This window comes from Artibeus jamaicensis, unplaced genomic scaffold (assembly GCF_021234435.1).
Source record: "Artibeus jamaicensis isolate MK-2021 breed Jamaican fruit bat unplaced genomic scaffold, CSHL_Jam_final contig_497, whole genome shotgun sequence".
Taxonomy (NCBI): domain Eukaryota; kingdom Metazoa; phylum Chordata; class Mammalia; order Chiroptera; family Phyllostomidae; genus Artibeus; species Artibeus jamaicensis.
The window spans coordinates 6,373,077-6,394,437 of NW_026521863.1; the positions used below are offsets into that span (position 1 = coordinate 6,373,077).

The 21,361-nt window shown below is 45.9% G+C and overlaps 1 protein-coding gene across 1 annotated transcript in view; it reads right to left on the minus strand.

Moving 5' to 3' along the window:
• SNX9 (sorting nexin 9) overlaps positions 1–21,361 on the minus strand; it is an 85,847-nt gene that overhangs the window by 47,319 nt on the left and 17,167 nt on the right. The window contains exon 2 of the mRNA XM_037126207.2: positions 1,590–1,676. Coding sequence (XP_036982102.2) covers positions 1,590–1,676 — 87 coding nt within the window. The remainder of the gene's footprint in view (positions 1–1,589; positions 1,677–21,361) is intronic.

Genomic DNA, 21,361 nt, shown 5'->3' on the forward strand with positions numbered 1-21,361 from the left:
ATCGTATTTTGCCATGTATAATGAGCACCCAAGTTTCTGTGCCCATTACACACGGGATTATTAGACCCATGGTATGTAATCACTATACCCATGTATAATGTACATCCTTATTTTTCCCTCTAAAATTTGGGCAAAACATGCTCATTACACAAGGCAAAATACGAGTACTTCTACCCAGCAGTCTTTCTGTATCTAAAACACAAAATAAGAGACACATAAATAAAGAACAAACTGACAGTGACCAGAGGGGAGGGGACGATGGGGGAAAGAAGGTCAAGTCAAGGAACACGGTATAAAAAAGGACCCATGGACAAGGACAACGGCGGGGTGGGGAATTAAATGTGGGGGGCAGGCAGGGAGAATAATGGGGGGAAATGGGGACCACTGTAATTGAACAACAATAAAAAATTTAAATAAACATAAAATAGGTTTTAGAAATACTGTCAACAGTAAGAAACCACTACCCTCTTGGTCACCCCTCCCCCTCCCCTCCCAGAGTCCCCCCGGCTGGCCGTCTGGCACCTGCCTCCCTGCCACCCGTCAAAGGTGCCCCGGGACTGGCAAGTCACAGTCCTCCTCTCCAGCTCTGCACGTCTGCTTTTATTCCGATGCAAAGCCACAGGCCAAGGGTGATTATTTACTGTTCTTTAAACTCAACATATCTAAAAGTAACCTCGTTTACTCTTTTCCAGACTTACATATGTTAATAAGCCCAGCTCTGTCTCAGATGTAGAGGACAAACACCTCAGGCGTCCTGACCTTCTCCCCCAGAGCATCTGACAGGCACCAGGGCCTCGGGTCTGACGCTTCGCAGCCTCCTTATCCATCTTCTTCCCACTCCCACTGCTATAGCCCACAGCCCGGTCCCCGGACTCCACTCCACTCGGTACAGCTCTGCTGGATTAACTCCCCTGACGTGCAGGTCTCCCCCGCCGCCAGCCATGCACACCAGGCAAAACCCTGAAACGAGCCCACCGCTCAGCCGATAAGTCCGAAGTCCGTGCACGGCCGGCCGCACACGTCCTGCTGGGTCTGGCTCTAGGAGCCAGTGCTCTTGGCCTGCTGATCTGCACACCCTGCACGGTGCTCCCCAGCAGAGAGGGAAAAGCAGCGGCTCACAGGCCAGACAGACGTGGCTTTGAATCCTTGTGTTGCCGCGTACAAGCAGAATGGTTTGGGGGCAAATTCCTTAACGTGGCTAAGTCTCACTACCCTCATTTGTAGAAAGAGATAAAAGATACAGACCTCACCGAGTTCTCGGGGAAATACATCAAAGACAACATGCATAGCATTTAGCCGAACCCCTGGCTCACAGGCTGTCAAATGGCAGCAGATGCATCTAAGAAACACTGAATGCTTTCTAATCCTACCCCTCCGCCCCAGCGGGGGGCTCTCTCTGCTTCTGTCTGACAGAACCCCACCCAGCCACGCCCCAGGGGACTGCCCTTTTCTCGGTGTTTGTAAATACATATCCTTACTTTACCATCAATACTTCGTAAGCAATAGGAAAAAATTCATGTGGGTTTGAGTGATCAACTTGTTAAAAAAAGTCTTAAAAAGTAAGTCCCTAAGGGACACAGCTCTCTTACCGGGTTTGTAATTGTGATGATTTCCCCTTCATTGACCGTCAGTTCATTATTTCCAGGCTCCGCAGCAAAATCATACATAACCCGAGCCTGTTGGGAGTGGAAAGGAAAGGAAGTTCAAGTGTAAACTTAGTGAAAAACAAACAACCTTTGAGTTCACGTTGTAAACATGCTGGTATGAACAGAACACTTCCTGACAGTGGCCACGGCTGCAGGGAAGGAAGACGTGTCACCGAAATGAGTCCCCAACCCTCTTGTGAGTGAGGACAGAGGACACACACCAGGGCGAGAGCCCCTGTTCTGTTCTGGGATGGGGGCGCTGCTGGCAGCTGCCCCACTGCCTTTAGTGTTCAGTCCCCCAAAACTAGAGAATACCCCCATTTCGTCAAGGGGAAAAGGCGCGCCTCTCCATTTCAGGAGGTAAGGAGGGGAACTGTGGAGTGTCTGGGGACACTCCCTCTCAGGGACCGAAGAGGTACGTATATGGACATACAGGTATGTCCACACGCCAAAGAGCCGCACGGTTTCAGATTAACCCCCTGCCATTAAAACTCTCACTGTGCCTCATCTAGAGCCAGTGGGACGAATTTTCACACCATGTCGTCCCCAACCACGCAGACTCAGAACGCAGGATGTGCTTATCCTCGGCCACCACTCGGCCCCCGTGCAGTGACCCCGGGCTGTGCAGACCGGCCGGGCAGCCTGCACAGCTGCAAGGGTCAAACTTTTCCCGCAACGAAGGCTCAATTTCACAGCAAACAGGCCACAGGGAAGCCATGCCGGTTGATGTCGGGGTGCTCTTCCAGCCTCTTCCTTAAGAAGACCCTCGAGGCACCAAACCATAAACGTGGGTTTCCTGGACCACTGCCACATGTGTCTTCCAAGAGGGAGAATCACTGCCGTGAAGAACATATTTCATATATACTTTGACGAAACATAAATCTATCCTTTTTAACCACTTCAAATCCTATATAAATGTCTTTCATAGACTATCTCATAGAAGGAAGTCCATCTTCTAAATCGGGGCTCACACATACCTAAGAACACAGGGTGCGTTTTAAAAGTAACTGTCTGTCCAGAGGGGCAAACTGAGGTTCCCTCAGGGCGAGTTAATGAGGACGAGGACACAGGAGCCACGCCCACACAGCACGTATTACTCCGCACCCACCACGCGGCAGGAATGGTGCGGGGCCGCAGCCGGCAGTGGCTGCCTCACATTTGCCCACAGGTGCCCGAAACCCTCATCACAAGGGTTAAGGGTTCGTAGCTAACAGAGGATAAGGAAAAAACCCCAATACTAATTTATTTTAGAATACAGCAAAAACAGTTAAGATGGGCTGATGGACAAATATGAGATAAAGCGGACACAGTAAACGCTATTTACAGAATCTGGACGGTGAGTGTATGGTGTTCCATGAAAAATGATGTGAACTTTTCCACATGTTTGAGAGTTTTCATAATGAAATGCTGGTAAGAAACGAATGGGAGTGCACCGTCTGTCAGTCAAGAAACGGCGCTGATCCCTTTCTTGCATCTTTAAAGAGGTCGTGGGGGGAGCAGAACGCAGGCAGAGAATTCCGCGAGCCGGCGTTCCTTTTCCTCAGCTCCTTACAAAGGACACAAAACCGTGCACACAAAACTGCGCCGAGGTGTCTGCTCAGGCAGCTGCCAAAGTAGACGGGCCTCTGCCCGTGGTGTTGTGGAGTATTTTTCAAACACACGTCCTACCGACCACGGTCCCTGCGAGCATCCTGGGGGGGCTCCGGTGTGCTCAACCAGCCTGACGCTCTTATCGTTTCTCGGGAATCTCAGTTAGCAAATTTTTTTTTAATCCAGCTAACTCCAACTAATCCCAAATACTGGATACCAAAGCCTGTTATTTACCAAATTTATGACTTAGTGAAACAGAATGTCAAAAACAAAACAATGTAAACTCTTAACACATTTAAATCTTACTGAACATTTACCCGTGGAAAAAATGTATATAAACATAGTAGGTCTATTTAAAATGCTGATCTAGGACTTTTTCTTATCCAGATATGCTTCTTAAAAATTAGAAATGAGAGCCCTGGCTGGTGTAGCTCAGTGGATTGAGCGCAGGCCTGGGAACCAAAGGATAGCGGTTTGATTCCCAGTCAGGGCACATGCCTGGGTTGCAGGCCAATTCCCAGTAGGAATGCATGAGAGGCAATCATACACTGATATTTCTCTCCATCGCTTCTTCCCTTTCCCTCTAAAGATAAATAAATAAAATCTTTAAAAAATTAGAAATAATAATTTTGAAGAACAAAAAGATTTAAAAGCACATCCTCGAATGAGAATGTCAAACAGAAAAAACAACTAAACAGTCTGGGGGAGCAATTGTTTCTTCCTTCACATTTTAAATTTCCTTTTTAAACGTTTTTTCTTCATTGTATTTTTTCCATTACCATTAGTGCCTTTATGCCCCTCGCCAGCAGTCACCACGCTGCTGTCCACGTCCACGAGTCCTCTTCCCTCTGTGCTCGGTCCGGCCCCGCCACCCTCCCCTGGTGTCACCTGCTCTGCATCTGTGGGTCTGTCCCCATTTTCCATGTTAGTTCAGTCTGTTCATTACATTCCACACATGAGTGAGATCACGTGGCATCTGTCTTTCTGTGACTGGCTAACTCACTTAGCATAATGTTCTCCAGGTCCATCCATGCTGTTGCACGGGGTAAAATTTTCTTCTTTTTACAGTGGAGTGGAACTGCATTGTGTAAATGTCCCATGGTTGTTTTACCCACTCATCTGCTGATGGACACTTGGGCTGCTTCCATAACTTGGCAATGGTAAATAACACTGCAATGAACGTAGGGGTGCTTATGTTCTTTTGAATTAGTGTTTGGTTCCTTGGGATATATTCCCACAAGTGGGATCGCTGGGTCAAAAGGCACATCCATTTTTAATTTTGGGGGGGAACTCCATACTGCTTTCCGCAGTGGCTGCACCAGTCTGCATTCCCACCAACAGTGCAAAAGGGTTCTCCTCCCTCTACATCCTCGCCGACAGTTTTTTTAATTACAGTTTACTCTCCATACTATTTTGTATTAGTTTTGGGTATACAGCACAGTGGATAGACAATCATATACTTCACAAAGCGGTCCCCTGATTTTCCAGTCCCCACGGGGACCCACACACAGTTATCACAGTATTACTGTGTTCCCTGCACTGCACGTCACACCCCCAGGGCCGCTCTGTGAGGGCCGACCTGCACTTCTCAGTCCCCCACCTTCTCCACCCAGCTCCCCAAGCCCCTCCCCTCTGACAACCACAGGCCTGTCCCTGGGTGTCAGTGAGTCTGTTCCCATTTTGTTTGTTTATTTTAGAGGAGCAGTTATTCTTATAAAGCTTACATATGACTGGAAGACTTCAGCACGAAGAGCTCTCCCACCGCCCACTTCCCTTGCCTGTCCCTGCATCTGGCCCGCACCCGCCTGCCTCCTCACCATCTTCCCTCATCCCCTCCCCTTGTACCTCCTCCTCTCGCCACACGGCATCCGAAACCTAAAATGCTGACCCAGACCCTGCCTGCCAACCTACCTGTTTTTGATTTAGCCTCTGAAAAAAAAGTTGTTTTTCTACACTGCTTTTCTAATGTTACTTATACTTTAAGAAATGACTTATTTTCAACAGCTAAATGTCCACACAGTTCTTAATCAGTAGATAACTGCAACGTATGCTGAATTCAGCTGCGATTATTACAGACAAGGTGAGAGGCTGGCAGCAATCTCGCACTTTAACTTCCACTGTCCACACGCAGTGAACAGGTGTTCACAGACTCAGAACCTCACGGCCAATGTCTGGAATACTAAGTGAGCCACCATACACCCGCCTGGAACGTGTGTAACCCACCATCCTTATTAGCACAAGCTTCCTTCTGGGAGAAGAGAGAGAAGCACAAAAACAGCCATGCTTTTTGACTATTTTGTAAACATCTGTCGTCTTGTCCGCCCCATCCTCCTCCTGGAAACTGTTTCTGTTGCGACTCCAAGCAGTCAGTGAGCAGACAACCCCAACAGGACAACTGGAACTCTTTCCCAGAAAGTGATGTGGTCTCCAAAATACAGGAAGAACTCACACCACTCAACACCAGCAAGGCAAACAATCCAATTAAAAAAATGGGCAACGGACCTGAACAGACACTTCGGCCAAGGGGACATGCAGATGGCCAACAGACACATGAGAAAATGCTCAACGTCACTAACCATCAGAGAAATGCAAATTAAAACCACAGTGAGATACCACCTCACACCTGCGAGAATGGCTACCATCAATACATCAACAAGTGCTGGTGAGGGTGTGGAGAAAAGGGAACCCTTGTGCACCATTGGTGGGAATGCAGACCGGTGCAGCCACTGTGGAAAACAGTATGGAATCTCAAAAAACTAGAAATGGAACTGCCTTATGACCGGCGGCCCCACTTCTGGGCATACACCCTAAGAGCCCCGAAACATCGATTTGAAAGAACATACGCACCCCTGTGTTCACTGCAATATGTGCAGTAGCCAAGATCTGTTAACAGCCCACTGCCCACGAGCAGATGAGTGGACCAAAGGCTCTGGTGCATTCACACAGTGGAGTCACGCCCGTGGCCGTGAGGAGAAGGAAATCCTACACTTTGCGACAGCAGGGACCTGGAGACTATTATACTCAGTGAAACTAGCCAGGCAGAGAAAGACGACTGCGCTCTCACCCAACGGTGGAATCTCCTGAGCAGAATAAACTGACAAAACAGAAACAGAGGCGGGGACCCGGGGAGCAGACCGACAGCTGTCAGAGGGAGCAGGGAGGGGCACCAGGTGAGAGAAGGTGGGGCAGTAGCCAAGGAACACAGATGCGGGACTCAGACTAAGTGCGGTGATGGCCAGAGGGAAGGGGGGCAGGGCGTGGGTGGAGGTGGACAGGGGGAGATGGGGACAAAAACAATAGTGTCAACAAGAAAAATAAAGGGGGAGAAAAAGAAAGTGCTGTGAATGCTGGGGAGACCGGTCTTTTTCTATGACAGTGTTGCCAGTGGCTAAGGAGCTGAGGTATGAAGAAGTTGGGAGAATCCCGGAGAGCGGAACGCAGAGAGGAACCTCTCAGGGCAGCGGCCTCCCGATGGATGAGATCACTGGGAAGGCCTTCGAGCTACTTCTCCCTGCTGGGACTTTTCAGTCACATGAGCCAAAGGATCTCCTCTTGAGCTTTGGCTAACATGAGGTCAGATTTGGTCACTTGCAACCGAGAGTTCAAGTTGACACAAACCAGTAATTCCAAATGAAAGAACTTATTGAGAAACATTCTAAATTAAAGAGAAACACTGGATAATTCCTGTTTTGAAGGGGAAAAAATTCAAAACAAAAAAAAAAACTAGAACCTAAATGAACAGAGAATTAAACAGTTCCAAATAGAAAAAAACACAAACAAAAAAAATGGGCAGCAACCAGGTCCGCACGGGGGGTTGGAGCGCAGAACACAAGCTCCCACCTCTACACGTCTGCATCTTCGGTTTTACACAAATCACAACTAAATCTTGGAAAACAGCAGCACATCTTCAGGAATGGAGCTGTCCCTCGTCCAAGGAAGCGACACATGTGACCCTTCAGAAACCCGGGAGGCTGAAGGATGGATTCCTTAGTAATCTGACCCCTGTGAGCGGCGGAGCTGGGGGTGCTGGTAACATTTCCCTATCACTAGTTTCCCTTTTTAAATGGCAAGCACACGCATTTGGCTTTTTATGGAAATCTTAGATATTTAATGTCTCCTGTTTAGCGCCTTCACCTAGCCAACAAGATCGTCAAAAGAAACAGAACTGACTCTAACAGACCAAGCGCTAGTACATGACGTTAACATATGCGTATGTACTTGTCCCTGTTTTAAGTGGCTACAGCTTCAGTGTTTTCCAGTTTATTTCCACCTGTGATTTACCTGCTTGTGTGCTTGCTCAGGTGGTGTTCCTAATCAAATACAGAATCTTAAATAGCCCTGTGAGATTTCGCCTTGTTGTATTCAGCCCACCGCTCCTATCTACTGAGAGTTTTCTGAATTCTGAAGCCACTGTCCAATTATCCCTTAGTCTTTCTTGCTAAATCATCAGAAAGCCTGATAAGCATGCTTCCCACACTTTCACCTGCTTCACTGAAAACTGTTAAAGTACGCCCTGGCCTGTGCGGCTCAACTGGATGGTTGGGCATCATCCTATCCTGCACAGTGAAAGGTTACTGGTTCTATTCCCGGCCAGGGCACATGCCTGGGCTGCTGGTTTGGTTCGCAGTAGGGTATGTACAGAGGCAACCAATTGATGTTCCTCTCCCTCTTTCTCTCTCCCTCCCCTCCCCTCTAAAAATGAGTAAATAAAATCTTCAACATTTTTTACATGTAGTATCCCCAGGGTCCAAGAGAAGGAACTCTTTCCAAGAGGCCACAGGTCAATTAATCACCATGTTTCGGATGTGGTGCCCTTGAAATGTCCAAAGAAGAAAACGGAGTCAGTCCACCTCCCTAAACACACACAGCACGTTTACTGTCTAGTCCAGAACCTAGTAGAGACGGCACAGTTCTGTCAAGGTCATACTTCAACAGTTGTTCTAGGAAAGATCTTCCCCAAAAGAAGACATTTCTCTAAAGCACTGGTAGCAGCCACTGAGAATGGCTGAAAATTTGATTTTTCTTATGCAAATTTTTAAAAAATAAATAAACTACCAATGAAATAAACACGTTCTTTAAAAATGTTTTTCCTAGAACGGGTGTATACCTGACGAAACGGTGTGCTTAAAGGAACTTTTTAACTAGTGGTAAATTAGATGAGCAGTTTGGGAAACTTCTAAAATAAACAGAAATGTAAATAGAAAGTCATGGAGTATAGAAATATAAATTTCCAAGACATAGTTAGAATAATCTTAAATCTCAGTGTAACGAAAGTAATTATTTAATCCCAGAGGGAGAAAGTTCTACATAGGAATAAGCAACCAAACTGTGCCGCCCACGTCCACACTCACCCCCGCATTCCACTCAGGCAGACGGCTCCGCAGAGGCCACGTGGTGGCCGAGCTGCCGGAGACCAGGGTGACTGGGAGAGAGTGCCAAGCCCCCCCAGACCAAAGCTTCTTTAGGTACAGAAGGACCGTCAGACACGAGCATCTCAACAAATCGCTCGCTGTGGTGGGAACAGCTGTGCTGGCCACACCACACACATCACTATTACCGCGTCATGTGCCAAAACAGACACTTCTGACATCCACACGTGCCTTTCCTGCTCTACCCAGGGCTTCACAGTTTCATAATTAAAGGCACACACACATACACACGAAAAGTTTTACTGGCTTTTTATTTTTAGGTTCAAATCAAAACAACTGCATCATACAAAAACATGTGGTTGCTTTAACTTGAGGTCAGTTTTCCTTTTTCTGTAAAGAACCAGACAGCGAACACTTTAAGGCTTGCAGGCCACACAAACCGGTCTCTGCTGCTGCGACAGTGCAGAGACCGTCACAGGCAGCAGGTCGGCAAACGGGCAGGGCTGTGCTCCGAAGGGCGTTGTCCACGGCAGGCTGGGCTTGGACCTCAGGCCCAGCCTGAGGCCACACGCTGCTGGCTCCTCCCAGGTGGCTGGGCGCAAGTCATTATACACAACCATGATAGGGAAGACAGGAGGTATACAGGAAAGACTGCAACTCAATCACAAAGGTTCATCTAATACATAAAGGGCTTCTAGAAGCCAAGAAAACGATACGCAATCCAACACGAAAATGGGCAGAGGAACAAAGAATTCACAGAAAAACACAAATGGCCCATAAACATGAGGAAAAATTCTCAATTTCACACAGAAAGAAAAATGAACTTGGTAGATGACGTTGGATCTCCCCCCATTGTGGCTGTACCATTTAAACCTCTACCAGCGACAGATACGAAAAGTAATGGTCCTTCCCCACAGGCTCACGAACAGAATCAATTAGCTGGCTTTTGGATTTTTGGTGATGTGATAAATGAGAAATGCTACTTCGAGACAGTTTCAGAGATTCTTTTACCCTTTGACCCAAAAGTCTCATTTTGGGAATCCACTCTCTGGATGCGTCTGTGACTGCGCACACAAGGCTATTTACTGTAGTACTGTTCTCAATGTAACCATAGCGACCACTAACAGGCGACTGGTTAAACAGACCTAGGAATGTCACCACAGGGAATACTATGCAGCAATAAAAAATAAGAACAATCTCCACTCACTGGCACGGAATGAAGTCATCATTAAGTGAGAAAAGCAGGTCGTAGAACAGGGCATATCATATGCGACCTTGTTCACAGGTAGAAAAACACTTATATTTGCCAGTATTTCCAGAAAGAAGCAGTAGATAAATTATTTTTAGAATCTGTCATCTGAACAGATGGGAAAGGAAAATGAGTGGACAAGAACAGGAGTGGGAGTCCTCAGTGTATTTATTTTGCTGTTCTCTCACTTTCAACTGTTATAGGCATCACCCAACTCCACATTAAAATGGAAAGTGGGGGGAAGACACCATTTACAGTAGCTGCGAAAGATAAAATACGTATTGTAGGAATAAACCAAATAAAGACTGATCTGGAAAAAGATTTAAGATGTTCCTAAAAGATAGAAAATGGGAAAAAGCTGGGAAGTATTACAGATTGTCTACAAACACAGTCCCAAGGAATCTGCCCACCCAGACGACTGCTTCCGTGCGGGCACCTGCCTGCCCCTCCTCCCTTGGAGAAGTGAAGGCTGTTTCCCCCTCCCCCGACTCGGGACTTGGTCACGTGCTTGCTTTAGCCAACAGTGACAGCAGATGTGACGCAAGCAGAGGACCTGAAAAGCACTTGCACTAAATGGGGTTGGGGGGGGGTCTTGCTGCTCCTACAGCAGGAGCGCCTCTGTGACCAGGAAGGGGTTCGCCCCTGCAGATGAGACCACAGTCTGACCCAGCCTCCTGGCTGTACGAGGTGAGACCCCCAACATGTGGGCGAGGCCACCTGAGGCCACCCAGCCTCAGCTAGGACTTTCCAGACCACAAGAACCACCCACAGAAGCAGCAGGCATGTGCTGTTTCAAGGCACCACGTTTGGGGGTAGTCGGCTATGCAACAACACTGATTCATACAAACAGCCTCTCCACGTTCACAGGAGGGAAGGCCCAAGGTCATCAGGACAGCAGCTATCACTCCAATGTTACTAATAAAAATATAAACAAGTTTCCTTTTTTCCTGAAACAGAACAAACTACTCCTAAAATTCATTTGGACATATAGATATATAAAAATAGCCAAAAAAATGTTTTCACCAAAAAATCCCCCCAAAACCAAGTAGAGACTAGAAAAAGTAAAATCCACGCAACAAGTTCCAAAGACATAGAAATGTAGCAGTTTGATAAGGGTGGCATTATATTGTTTTACAGTAAGTGAGTCGCTCTCTGGAATAAAGAAACAAAACACATGCCTTACACTGAAATAAATTCCAAGACGGAAAAAGATTTACATCTTAAAAAAAAGGAAGGAAGGACATAGTCACACACTTAGTGCCTAGAATGAAATCTCCAAACAGCATTTTCCATGAAAAGAAATCAAATTTACGTAGAGAAATGGCTGATCCCGCGTTTCAGGGGGAGAAAACCAAGAGCAAACCCCAGACACACAAGATGGGCTCGGACCACCTCTTCTTACCAGATGCGGGAGGCCGCAGCAGCACCGCCCAGGACGGCAAAGGGCAGCAAGGCTCTGGTTCCAGAGGAGCTGGCTGTCCAAACCAAGGACGGTGTGGGCATCGACAATGGTAGAGACTGAAACATCAAATCTGTTTAAACCCACGAGTTCAAAACAACACAACTAAAGGGCCACCATTACAGGGGATGGGGGGACCCACTCATCTGCAAACTGGTAAGTGAGGTAAAAAACACTGGCCTTTATCCCGCCTCTCCTTTAGAAACCGTTCCCCAAACTAATCCACTAGCGGGTAAGAAAGAAGTCTCTCTTTATAAAAATATTCCAGCTAATGCAAACTGGTGCGGCCACTATGGAAAATAGCATAAAATCTCTAAAAACGAACAAACAAACTGGAACTGCCATGTGACCCTGAACCCCACTTTGGGTGTTCATCTGAAAGGTGAGTAATAAATAGAAGAATAAACTCCATGTTTCATGTACTGACAAGAGGAAACCTACTTTTGTCCGCCCTGTACAATGAAATATGAAGTATTATTCAGCCTTAAAAAAAGAAGGAAATTCTGAAATATGCAAAAACCTGGGTGAACCTTGAGGACAAAGATGAAAAGAGAACAGAATTCTTCTCCTCTAATTAATATTATTAGATTATATGACAGTGTTCAATCTCTAATAATTTAACGCACCTAACCATAGTGCATCCAAAAGACAACCAGAAGTTACTTGCCTTCTGGTGGAATACAAGGCTAATTATGAAATATACTGAGAAGAAAATCAGAGTATTTCCTAATATTCTACACTGCAGATCCTAGTGTCAATTTATAGGAGCTACAAAGGAATATATTAAACTGTGCAATGAGGGTGCTATAAGCAAATCCAGATACAGAAGGTTAGAGAATCATTTTTTCTAACAAATAATCCCAAAAGACAGAATCAAGCCCTGGGAGGAGGGAGCAGGAGCAGAAGTACAGGAACCTATAAATTAAGAGACTCAGAAGATCTATCACGATTGCAATATAAAAACTATATGGATTCTTTTTTTTAATTTTAGTTATTTTTCAAGTACAGTTTTCTGTCTATTTCTCCCATCCTAGCCCACCCCACCCCATGCTCCCCACCTCCCTCCCATTTCCACCCCCCTTAGTTCTTGTCCCTGTGTCCTTCATACTTGTTCTTCCAAATCTCTCCCCTTTTTTCCCCTTAAATTCCCTTCCCTCTCCCCTCTGGTCACTGTCCCCTTGTTCTCTATTTCAGTGTCTTTGTTTTTATTCTGCTTGCTTGTTTGTTTTGTTCTTTAGCTTCCTGTCAAAGGTGAGATCATATGGTATTTGTCCTTCAACACCTGGCCTATTTCACTCAGCATAATGCTTTCCAGTTCAATCCATGTTGTTGCAAAGGGTAGTAGCTCCTTCTTTCTCTCTGCTGCATAGAATTCCATTGTGTATACGTACTACAATTTTTTGATCCATTCATTTACTGATGGGTACCTAGGTTGCTTCCAACTCTTGGCTATTGTAAACTGTACTGCTATGAACATTGTGGTGCATAGGTTCTTTGAAATTGATGAAAAAACTATATGGATTCTGAGTCCAACAGAAAAGATTACGATATTTGAGACAACTGGAAATTTGAATACTTAAGAGGTGTATGATACTGGAAAGTATTCAACTTTCAGGTACCAAAATGGTATCATAATTACATTTTTAAAGGATTCCCCATCTTTAGTGATTGACACTAAAGTACTTACAGATGAAGTGATAAAACAGCTGGTATTCCTTCCAAGATAAAGGGTCCCAGGAGGGAAGTTGATGGGGTCTGGAGGGAACAGGTGAGTCAGCAGTTGCTCAAGTTGGGTTACGGCTTCATTACACTATGCTAATTTGAATATATTTAACATTCTTCATAATAAAAAGGGTTTTTGTGGAAACTTTAAAAAGTACCACAGGAAATGTTAAGAGAATGTTTAAAGCAATCTTACAGTAGGGGAGGACTTCAGCTATGAAACAAAATCCTAAAGTTCTTAAAAGGGAGAGAAGATGAAGTTTCTCTTCACCCGAAATGAAATAATACCTCCCTTGCCTGGCAAAAGCCAATATCAACAAGATAAAAATACATGATGAATGGGAAAAATACCTGCAACTCCTATCACAGATTACAGGTTGGCTCCCCTACTCTATAGATGCTACCTACAAATCAGTAAAAAAAAAAAAAAAAAAAGTAAAAATGGCTTATAAAAATGTAAAGCCTCGCCCATAAAACTGAATAAACACTTTTTCCACCTCTTGGGATGGCGGAAAGACAGAACTCTGGCGAGCACAACGCGCCGGTGAGGGTGGACGCCCGGGAAACGTGCGTCCGCAGTGCGAGCGGGAGAGAGGGACCGTCAGCAGCACCTGGCGGGCCCAGCACACTCCTGCTCTCTCACTCAGAGACGCCGCCTCCGGGGCTGTGGCGTCTGGAAACACTCGCCCTCGTACAAAATGACAGTGTAAAAGCTTGTTCGTTGCCATCGCAGCACTGCCACAAGAACAAAGGACCGGACCAGCCTAGAGGGCGGGACTGGTTAGGAAAGCAGAGATCTTCCACACTACACGAGGGAGCACTGTGTGCAACAAGGAAGAATGGGTGTGCTTCTTGTCTGGATGTGGAATTACTTCTAATGCACACGAGGGTGGACTAAGAAAAAAACACCCTGGAATTGTCTTCTGGAGGGCGGGCCCCTCCTAGGACAGGCTTGCCCACTCGGTGGGAGTTCCAGGAACCCATCTGTATCAGTGCACCGGCTGGTGTCGTTGTGAGAGGCTGTGTTCAGCTTCAGTGAGTCTTTGCTGAAGACCTTTTCAATGCATCGGCCCGTTTCATACTGTGGGCTTTACCAGCGCACCGGCCTGCACCCTGCTGAGTGCTCCGCAGTTGTTTTACTTCAAACGGTGTGACCCCCATGCCATGCCCACCCTCCCTATTCACCTATCTTGCCCCCAGCGACTGTTTTGCTTCTCAGGATGAAAAAAGTCCTCAAAGGGAAACACTTTGCTGATGTGGAAGAGGTTAAACAAAAACACAGCAGAAGCACTAAAAGGCACTAAAATCGATGAGTTCGTGGAAGAAGTTTTGAGGAGTGGAAGAAGTTTTGATAGCTGCATTGCATCAGATGGAGAGAACCTGGAATGTGACTGAAGTTTAAACATGTGAGAACACACAGTTTTTATAAATAAATTCTGGTTTTCTTGGGTCCCTTGTCATATGTGAGAAAATAAAGCAATACACACCATGAGGGTAAAAAAAGAGAAAATACATTTGCCTATCTGTGCACAGAATCTCTGCAGAGATGACGACTGGGGGGGGCAGGAGAGGGGTTTTCAGTCTTAGCCCGTTTGTACTGTTTTAGTGCCTTATTTTTTTTAAGTGACAATTGCTTGTCTTTTTAAAAAGATTTTATTTATTTTGTTTTTAGAGAGGGGGAGGGGAAAAGAGGGAGACAAACATCAGTGTGTAGTTGCCTGTCGTGCGCCCCCTACTGGGGACTTGGTCCACAACCCAGGCATGTGCCCTGACTGGGAATCAACCAGCCAACCTTTGGTTTGCAGGCCAGCACTCAATCCACTGAGCCACACAAGCCAGGGCTAGTGTCTTGCTTTTAGCATGAACCTATTGCCTAATTTAAAGAAAAAGAAAAGAAAATTAGAAAGCACTGCCTTGTACTTCTTTTAGGAAGCTCAAACTCCTGTTGAAAATACCGCAGTCTAGTATACAGAATCTTCCCTGGTCATAGCAAAGCACAAAACATCCCAAAGTTCGACTCAGCAGGTGACTGGAAGGCAAACAGAATCTGTATTAGAGGCTATATGTTCCTGCTGTGCTCATTCTGAGTCCTGTGATTTTCACTGTGCGCACACACACACACACACACACACACACACTTTATAGCAATAACAAAAGCAACATAATGAAGTTTAAAAAAAAGGTAAAAAAAACGTTCCTCAGATTTGACAGCGCCCTTCAACCCATCGTGCACTGGACTCGGGTCTGCACAGAAACACAGACGCACTCAGAACCACAGCACTTACACCCTTCTTCACGCCACGATGCAGTTAATCCTCGGTCCTTCACATCAGCACCTGTTCACTCAACCTCCAGGGCAAAGCACACAAAAACCCACTTGGCTGTGATGAAGAAAGTAACCTTCCCCTACCCCAAATTAAAACAGCTTCATTGTTCTCCTGATTGTAAAAAGACGTGCACTGTAAAGAACAAAAACTACAGCAACAACAAAACCATACGCCCACACAGCTGCCTACCGAGCACAGAGACCACGGGAGAGAGCCTGCACGCACTCCAGTCCCACTGTCTGTCTGCGCTGCCACCCCCGGCCCCGCACTGGGTACCGACTGTGCTTTTCACCCCCCCACAAAAGGAACAGTCAATGTAATTACTGGCAACATGGCCACAGAGCTGGCTTTGAAGCCAGACCACACAGGTTCAACTGGGCCGAATTCCTTAAAGCTTAGTCTCTGAAATTCCTCAATAAGAAGATAAAGATAACAGCAAGAGCCTCGTGACACAGTGATAAATGGAGCGATAACTACAAAGTGCTCAGAACGGTGACCGGCACAGAGGGCCCCGTGAATGCCAGCTGTCGCAACCTGTGGGCTTTCTGAGCGTTACATGTACACACACAACTTGTCTTTCCAGCCCACCGAGGTCTCTAGACAAGCCCTGGAGCGCAAGGGAAAAGCTGAGTGCTGGGCTGCGTATTCCCACAGGAGGTGGCTCTGTGATCTGTCACTCCACCAGGCCATTCGAGAACCGGACCCACCGGAGGGGGTGGCTGACCAGCAGCAACCCCTCCTCCTGTGGAGTGCGTGGAGGTGGGGGTGATCCAGCCATGCCGATGACGAGGTCCACGAGGAGTCCCTCACGCTCAGTCATTTGAAAAAATATTAGACTACGATAATTTACCAATTTAAAATAAACAAGCAAAAATCAAGTTTCTCTGTAATTAATAACTTGATTAAAATAATAATTGGAAGGATAATATTCCCAATAGCGACAAAAACAAAATACAAAAGAAGATATAACCAGAAGCATAAGCGACCTTACTGAAGGAAGTCTATCAATAAGTCACATCATGTTCCTGAGAACAAGGTGCAGCCCTGTAAAGATGTCTGTCTGTAACTAAACTGCAAGCATCCAAAATCCCTGGGATGCTCAGTGACCTCAGTGAGAACTTCAACAAAGAGATAGGAAACATAAAAATGAGATGAAAACAAAGAATAGCCACTCAGAAATGAAGACTACAATAACTAAAATCAAGAATACACATGAGAAAATCAACAGATTATATGAAGCAGAGGATCGAATCAGCAACTTGGAAGATAAGGTAGCAGAAAACACCCAATCAGGACAGCAAAAAGAAAAAAGAATCAAAAATAGTGAGGATAGTAAAAGGAGCCTCTGGGGCAACATCAAGCAGACCAACATTCGCATCATGGGTACCAGAAGAGAGACAGCAATGAATTAAATACCTGTCTGAAGAAATAATGGTGGAAAACTTCCCTAAGCTGGCCAGGGAAATAGACACACAAGCCCAGGAAGCACAGTGAGTCCCACACAAGTTGAATCCAAAGAGGCACGCACTAGGAAACATTGTAATTAAAAGCCCAAAGGTTAAAAACTAAGAGAGAATCTTAAAAGCAGCAAGAGAAAAGCAATTATTACAAAGGAGCTCCCAGACTGTCAACTACTTTCTCAACAGAAACTCTGCAGGCCACAAAAGTCTGGATGAAATATTCAAAGTGATGAAAAGCAAAAATCTATAACCAAGATAACAGTACCCAGCAAAGGTATCATTTAGAATCAACATATAAAGAGCTTCCCAGACAAAAAAAAAAAACCTAAAGGAGTTTATCACCACCAAACCAGTATTACAAGAAATGTTAAAGGGATACCTCAAGAAGGAAAACAGATGAGAAATACAAATAACAAAATGGCAATAACTACCTATCAACAGTTACTGTGAATGCAAACGAATCACCACTCCCATTGAACAGCACAGGGTGTCTGAGGAGATAAGACAAGACCCTCATGTGTGCTGCCCAAGAGACTCACTTCAGATCCAAAGACACACAGACTGAAAGTAAAGGGAGAGAAAAAGATATTTCATGAAAGCAGAAATTTAAAAAAAAACCTGGGGTAGCAATACTTACACCAGACAGGACAGACTTTAAAAAGAAGCTATGACAAGAGACCAAGAAGGCCTCGGCGATCCCACTCCTGGTCTTTGCCCGAAGCACCCAAAACTCTAATCAAAAAGACACATCCACCCAGATACTCACAGCAGCATTACTTCCTACAGCCAAGATACGGAAGCAACCTAAGTGTCCATCACAGATGAATGGATAAAAAAGTGGTCCATGAAGTGTGACTCAGCCATAAAAAAGAACAAAATCTTACCATTTGCGACAACATGGTAAGATTTAACATGACCTAGAGGGTATCATAAGTGAATTAAGTCAGACAAAGACAAATACCACATGATTTCACTTAGATCTGGAATCTAAAAAACAAACGAAACAAAAACAAAACAGACACAGAGAACATTCTGATGGTTGCCATGTGGGGATGGGGGAAAAAGATGAAAGGACTACAAAGAACAAACTGGCAGTTACAGAACAGTCGTGGGGATGTAAAGTTCAGCACTGGCAATGGAGTCAGTAACATTGTGTTGTAATAACTATGCCTGTTGTCAGATTTACTGTAAGTTATATAAATGTCTAATTAGTATGCTGTACACCTGAAAGTAATACAATACTGTATGTCAACTGTAACTAAAAAATAAAATTAAACTACTCAAAAGATGCTTCTTCCTAAGGGCACCTGTAAGGACACATACAACTGGTTACACGAGGAAGACGAGGGTCGGCTTTAAAGGGTACAGCTGGAGGAAGGCCAGCACGCTTGCGATTTATTTTTATCAGTGGTTCCTCTTTAGGGCAATTTCTCCTCTGGATTCATGCAGCTGATATAAAACTCACCACAGAACTACAGCTGGTTTTTATTGTATCACAGTGTAAGACTAAAATAAGAATAAAATAAGACTACCAAAGAGAATTAAGTTAGCAAAATAAAATACAATTTGAAGAGCTAATGAAGTTTACTGCACCAAAAATAGAAGCAGGAGCCACACTTAATCAATCGAAGAGACTCAGGATGCACAGCGACCAGGAGACGGGAAGAGATGACAGAGGAGAGATCCCACCCCCAACCCCCAACCCCATGCACAAACCAAGAAGCCCCTGGAGGGTCCTGAGGCTGCTCTGCCCAGGCTCTGCCAGCATCTCTCTTCCCTCTGCAGCGGATCCTTCCTGCAAACTAGCAACCGAGACAAACAGGGAAAACCAAGCAGCACCGAGTGGGACTGACTGAGAGTCTCCAGTCCTGAGGCCCATCACCTGTGCCCTTATCGAGCTTTCAGGTCAACCTCACACAGGGGCTGGGCTCCGTGTCGCCAGAGGAACGGAACAGCAGCTGTGCCAACCATGTGCATCAGGCCCCCCGTCTTGAGGCAGGATGAGCAACAAACGGAAGAGCTGGAAGTCAGCCCCATTTTTCACCCAGCACCCTCTGCAACGTCAGCTGTCCCGGGGCTGCTGGGTGTCCCGACCCTGTAAGTGCTGTCCCTGCCACCACATCTCCTGGCCTCCAGCCAACTCTGCACACGGCTGGTAGGGCTCCCTCGATGAAACAGTCTCAGGCCACGTCTCAAAAACGCCTAATGGCTTCTGATTAGCTACGATCAGATTCAGGTTCATTTTCTGGTGTTTCAGATCCTTTATAATTGAACCCCCCTAAAAATCTAACCCTGTCTCCCACTCAACCCAGTGACACACCACCGGGGTCAACACTGTAGAGGGCTTCCAACATCCATGCCCTCTTTCTCCCTCTGCACTGGACACCCCTCACCCCCATTTTGTATGGTAACACCATGTCCAGCTCTAAGGACAGATCTGGGCCCGGGTAGCCTGGCCAGTGTTTCTCAACAGCAGTGCGATTACACAGCACTGGGGCAAGCAGAGGACAGTTCTTCATACTCTTTATTTTGGGAAAACCCTGCACTTTGTAACCATTCAACATCCTGGCAGGAAATGCAGTAGGCTCTGGCACAGTTAGAGTGATTCTACGATCACAGAGCAAGAAAGCAGTGAAGCCAGGGCGGCAACCCAGGACTATCTGCAGGCAAAACCTGGGCCCTTCCCCAAATACCCAGGTGGTGCGCATCTCTTACGGAAAAAAAACCCAACTCTTGAACAGCTACTACTGATCACACCAGGAGGATACGAAAACATGCAAGAGCCACCGCTCTCAGGGGCTGATGGCAAAGAGAGACACAGAGCAGGAGGTGTGATAAACAGAATGCAGGAGGGGAACGTGCACTGTGGGCAGGCAGGGACGAAGATGTCAGCTGGGAGGGAGCAGGCAGGGGAGCCGGGGAGAGGCTCAGTGACGGGGCACTGTCTGTCCTTTGCTTACTAAATATGGTCTTGTCTAAGTTGTTTCCTAAAACAGGTGAGGGCCTCCAGAGGAGAAACTGTCTTTACTTTTTTTGCATCTCTATAGTAAACTTTAGGTGCAAATAATAGTAAGCACTGAGTATAGGCTAAAGAGGAATGGCAAGAAAGAGTATGGCCCATCACCACCAGCAGAATACGTATGTTTTTCACAGGGTTCAGTCTGCCCTCCTTCTAAGGGAGAAGAAAAGACTCCAAAAGCGACTGTAGCCATCAGGTTTCTTACACTTGCATATCCCCTGAATTTAAAGAGCTATAACGTCTTTCTTTATACCATAGTACTTCTGTAAACTACGTTGTTGGTTTTTTCTAGGTAACTGTCTAAGGTCCCTTTTCACTGGAAATGTTACAGAAGCACTTTTTTTTTAAATTTAAGAATTTATTTATTTATCTTTAGAGGGGAAGGGAAGGAGAGAGGGAGGGAAATATCAATGTATGGTTGCCTTTCGTGCGTCCCCTGCTGGGGACTGGCCTACAGGGAACCGGCCTGCAACCCAGGCATGTGCCCTGACTGGGAATCGAACCGCGATTGTCTGGTTCGCAGGCCTGCGGCTCAATCCACTCAGCTACACCGGCCAGGGCTTAGAAGCACTTCTGATAAGTCATGATACAGTCCAGGACACTGACATACTAATGGCAGCAGATCCAGTTAAAAGTGTAAAGAACATCCCATCACGCACCGTCAATTCTCCTCAAAGCCTGATGGGTCCACAAGAACCCTGCTCCAACCTAAGCAAGCCCAGGTAACCAGCCACAAATCTCAACACTATGATGCATCACCAGGAGGGCACCACGCAGCCCGTAATCCACGTGACCAATTTACCAGCTTTCCGGATGCTCCCCGTGTTCGCATAAAACGTGTGGGGGCCTCGAATTCTTGCACAGAGCAGGCTGCTCCCTGCTGGGGCGGTTCCCACCCCAGCAGGTGACTCACACGCTGACCAAGACGGTTCTTGAACCTACCGATGTCCGTGGTACTCATTACTGTGGCGAAGCAACTGAATTATTATACAATGAAACAAGAGTGTGAAAAAGTGCAACTGTTTCAAGAAAGGAAGTTGAATGTTTTGAGAAGTTTTGATAAAAAAAAAATAAGTTGCTTAAAAGTTTACAGTTAAGACAAATAGGGAATAATCTTTAAAAGTCTAGGATTCTATATTCACAATGCTTTGAAATTGTTTCTAAATTTGTTTAAACATTAAAAATGGAAGTTACCGGCAATGCACTAGGAGGTTATCGAAGCCGAGTCACCCAAGAGCACGGCGACCTCCCATTGTGAGCGTCCCGCCAAGTGCGCGTGCGCGGTGAACTCGACAAGGCCCTGCTGAACATGCGCAGTGGTGTCGTGTCAAAGTTTTTCTAGCAATGCCAACGTGATTTTGAGTTTGTCATACTTTTGTGCTCCATGGCTCTAACATTCTGCCTAGTTTTTATCTTGTTTTCATGTATAAAAGGTAACTTACCAGAATTAACAAGACACACCATGACAATGGCAAAAAGAATCAACCTCGAATTGCCAGACACCGGGATTTGGGGAAGCG